Here is a 4553-nt window from a genome sequence, read left to right as displayed (position 1 = left end):
CTGCCAAGATGAGTTATTCCATATGAAATCAATGATGCATCATGAAGTTTGGAGTAAATGATATATAAGTCAAGTCAAATTATGTCCAATCAACAACTAACGAAAACATTTGTTACTAAATAAAGCAGTTCTCAATTTGACATGTAGCCTACAGGTAATACCTTGCCTCAAGTCAAGTGTACCACACAACTGAAATGTAACTACAGTGACCGGCAGTGCCCATTTATAGCCTCCTTCACCAACCTGCCTTTGGGGAAGGTCTCTAGGGAAATATTTCCGTAATTAAAACGTGGTCATAGAGGGAAACATAAGTCACGTCGTCTCTCTTTTTGTAGAGTTTGTGTGTCGATTAGACATTCCTCTGTTTGTTAATTTATTTCATAATTCGCCACACTGGACGTGATCCATCTATGTGCCAGTTGATTGATTTTGTTCTGTTGTTACACGAAGAAACTAACGACGTACAAGTTTACATCTAAAGGGCCTACATAGGTTAGTTTGGTCTGGAAGATGCTTCTTACGAATGATATTTTATTATACTTTAGATTAATTAAAAATCCATGTTCTGAGCCTCAATTTGTATTTTCCCTGAAAAGGGTGAGTCGAAGGTATGTGTTTTCCTGTGTTTTCTCAGGAGGATGATCTCAGTGTGTTGAACAGACATAATAGAATTGTAAATTGTGCCGTTATAGTCCAGAATACAATATCACCTGCCCCATTGTACCAAGTTATTAAAGGACATGCCGTGAAAAATAAAACACAGAATCTTTTGGAAAATACCTGTCTGAGCCCATCAGTGTTGATAACATTATTTATTGCTTCCTTTTCCAAATATGGCAAAACAACATGGCTATTACCTCAATAACACCTTACTGAAGACAGGTAGGAAATACTTCTGGAAGGTCTCAGAGCACTGCATGGGCGTCATTTAGTGAATGGGAGACCATATTTACTGTTTATTACCATATTTATTTTTTGGACAAACATAGGTATGTCAAATAGTAGCCTATCATCTCATAGACAAAACAAAAGGCCTAATAATAATTAAATGTGAATGCGTAATATGTTAAGCATGTTATAAGTTTGCGGTTGTGAACTTGTACAGGCTCTGTACAAGTTCCACAAGAAATATCAGTACATGTTGTTTGATCAAAGGTGGCACACAACCAAAAATGTGTGTGTATGATTAAATGTGGTTATGGGGGTGGCCATTGGAAAACAGAGAGAAGGAAAGAAGCATCAATAATGTTGTTTAAATGTAAACATGTATTCATGGCCTCATGTTGCTTTTCATCAACATGGGTCTCATAGCTTAAAATGAAAACATAACTCAACATAACAGACTGGTGCTATGGAAGAATTCGAATGGCACTGTGTAGATCTGAATAGTCAAAGGATATGGTTTCAAATACAATTTATTTAGATTATACAATCACATATGATTTAAACAAAGTACTTTGTGATCAGTCTCAACGAAGGGTGTGCTAGCCACAAATCGTTCGCAAGAGTGATCCCGAACATCCAAAGATCACAACCTCATATACACTTCAGATCAAATGGCATTCTAAAAGGTCAATCAATCAATGAAGCAAACTCTGTGATTGGTCAACTCAAACTATGGGTAATAACTGATTTATCTGATGAGGATACATCAAAGTTAAATATATCTGGGATGCACCGTTGGCTCACCGGGTGGAGCACATCCCATTAAGGGTGGTTATGGTGCAGAGGTCCTGGTTTGATTCTGGCCTGGGTATTTCCCTGTATGTCTTGTCTCTCTCTCCCTGCTTTCCTGTCTCTCAAGTTGTATACCCCTATGAATACTTTTTTTTTAAAGATCAATATATTGTGAGTAGTCCATGTGCATTCACAGAGTGATGATCTAGCCTGACAAATAAAAAAAAAACTATTCAGACTTAAGATGGGTGAGGGTCTCACACGGAGGACTTCTTATCTTGAAGATTCATTACCTCATTTCTTCTTTGTGTACTGGAACAGACAAACAAATGACAGATATCACAGATCATTACCGCATTCTGTACAATATGTATTAGGGCCTATATGCTTAAGGATGTCCCTTTTTAAAAACAGTATTGACATCTGCATAATTCCATAGGATCAATTGAGAAATTTGGCTTATGCACTCTCATAAAAAAAAATCTCATTAAAGAAAATTCTATTGTTTTCTACTATCTACCCCTAAATCGTGGTTATCCAGAAATCAAATGTGAAGTTAATTATAAAAGTATTTTGTGTCTTACAACCTACTTAAGGTGCTCAAAAACAGAAGGAGTAAGGCAATTCACTTCAAAATTACTTTATCTAGAATCCAGTCTGCATCAGCTATAGCTCTTTGAATTATAAGTTGAATCCTCTCATGGTCGTCTTCATCCACATGACTATTGTAACCCTGTGTTGGAAAGCAAAAATAATGGTTAACATTGGTTTTACACAATTCACACAAATTGTATGAGGGTCATTTCCTACCTGTCTTATCGCATGTCGATAATGTTGTTGCATTGCTGGGTTTGGCAATAACTTACAACATCTAAGAAGGTAGCGATAGAGCTGAATTGGGGTTTGGACCATCTGAGCTCCTTGTAACGGGGACATTTTCCAGATGTGATGACTATTTCCAACAGGGTTCTGTGGAACCCCATTTAGGTGTAAAATTGACTAAGAATACGTAAACAGAACACACGCTACAACATAATATCTATCATCACTTATATTTATGTTTTTCTTTGAGCAAGGGCAAAAGCATAGTTAACACATTCATTAAATTATAAATTACCTAAAAAATAAATGGCTAAACGGCTCCTAACATTTCGGTTCACACAAGGACAGGAGCCTAACTTTTGCTTTGCCACATTGGTATTGTGCCACAGGTAAGCATGTTGGAAGGGGGGCGGGGGGGTTTACAAGTACGAAATGTAAACAAAGCTAAGGTCTATTTCTTTTTTTCATTTAGATAGCTATAAAGGTAATGGCGTAGAAAATATTTGTATCTTTACAAATCATTTCTACTGAAAAAAAATAAGCTTAAAACGTAGGCTAGACTAGGCTACATGGTATTCTGGTTTCAATGGCTACTTCGTATCTTCGCTTTGGAAGATCGGGCTTGTAAGATACACATCTTTATTCCAGGTTTACATACTGTTTTACACAAATTATCTTAACAACCTTCAAAGATAACCATCTATAATCAGAGAAGTAGCTGCTAGCCTAGTTTTGCCGTTTTCCTGCGAAACAGTTCATCCTATCTTCGAAGCTCAGTTTCTGTCGCCCCTTTCATTGGATGACGTAGCCTATCTTTGTAGCATATTGTTAATCACAATGTATTGGTTGCATAGCAGATGTATTTTTAAACAATTCAAAACAATATAATATGAATGATATATACCCAAGGAGAAGAGAAGATTACATGAAAAAAAAACATTGTGCATCATCCAAACTGACACTGACAAAACCCTACCCTTTGAATTAGTTCCCCGTGGTGTGGATTGATTTGTTCTCGTCACGGCTCCGGAGATTTTCTGTTCAATTTGCAATGAGAATAAACACCTAGGCTAGGCTATAACACAGGAATTCTCCCCCAAATTCTAGTCAGATTGGGAGATTGTAATTCAGATAATGTAGGCACAATATGTTTGCAATTTACTGCAAACCCTTTTGAATGCAAATTGTTTAAACAGGTATAACCACATATGAGAGAGAATTTAAGGACATTAAACACATTGCATAATGCTGATAGACATGCAACTACATTGTTTCTGCCATTGTACCAAAACCTTTACACCACAAACAAACAATGTTTTGTCTAAATGACAGTCCGTCAGAATCACTGTCAACACCCTTGGCTTTTTGGGGGATTCACAAAGGTTCAGCTAAAATTCCCTTGATTAAAACTTCCTTAAATTTAAGACCACTCTCCTTCAATACATAATTTGGTGCATTTGCACAAATGATTCTACATTCATTTGAGATGTATTTAACCCTTGTGTTATCTTCGGGTCATTCTGACCCATCATTGATTGTGACTCACCGTCGTATTGTGACAACTTTACCGCATACAAAAACAAAGTGAAGCATTTTCTTTCAACCGTTGGGCTGTCTTAGACCCCCCACATTGCGAAGGTTAAAAGAAAATTATTTTTATTTGTTATTGTATTGGGTAAAATTGGGTAAACACAACGATGGTTCGTTATGAACCTTTGGGTCATGTGACCCGAAGGCAAAAGGGTTAAGTATTTTTCATTTAGTTGTGGATAAGACCATACCAGAAATTATGATCTTGGTCGTAAAGTCAGTCAAAAACAAGAATGAGCTAGATAATGTAATGGCAAGTTGTGCAGTTTACTGATCAAGGATGACTTATTGTGTGTAGAAACTAAAGAGCGTTAGATGGATCACCTTTTCTGGATGTTATCCCACAGTACATGCACAGGAAGGTATTTCTGGAAAGTACTCTAATCTTTCTACCTATCGTCACTCCCCCAGAATTCCATCCTCTCAGATACTGAATCCCTTGGCTAATGACCTTGTGATAATTC

General features: G+C 36.8%; 1 protein-coding gene across 1 annotated transcript; it reads right to left on the bottom strand.

Moving 5' to 3' along the window:
• Positions 1-1128: 1128 nt before the first annotated feature.
• Positions 1129-3498, bottom strand: lyrm9 (LYR motif containing 9). The gene is made up of 4 exons (XM_047035820.1): positions 3404-3498; positions 2488-2646; positions 2318-2410; positions 1129-1989 (listed from the first exon to the last, which is right to left on the bottom strand). The coding sequence occupies exons 1-4, from the start codon at positions 3437-3439 to the stop codon at positions 1972-1974; spliced, it is 306 nt and encodes a 101-aa protein (XP_046891776.1). The 5' UTR covers positions 3440-3498; the 3' UTR covers positions 1129-1971.
• Positions 3499-4553: the final 1055 nt, after the last annotated feature.

The sequence above is a fragment of the Hypomesus transpacificus genome, chromosome 15 (genome assembly GCF_021917145.1).
Source record: "Hypomesus transpacificus isolate Combined female chromosome 15, fHypTra1, whole genome shotgun sequence".
Classification (NCBI taxonomy): domain Eukaryota; kingdom Metazoa; phylum Chordata; class Actinopteri; order Osmeriformes; family Osmeridae; genus Hypomesus; species Hypomesus transpacificus.
This window is presented reverse-complemented; position numbering and strand designations above follow the sequence as displayed.

Coding starts and splice junctions, on each gene's coding strand:
- lyrm9 (XM_047035820.1), bottom strand. CDS start 3,439: ATGTTTTTTTTTCATGTAATCTTCTCTTCTCCTTGG. Junction 2,647..3,403: donor TAATCTTCTCTTCTCCTTGG/GTATATATCATT, acceptor GGGGTTCCACAG/AACCCTGTTGGAAATAGTCA. Junction 2,411..2,487: donor ATCGACATGCGATAAGACAG/GTAGGAAATGAC, acceptor TTTCCAACACAG/GGTTACAATAGTCATGTGGA.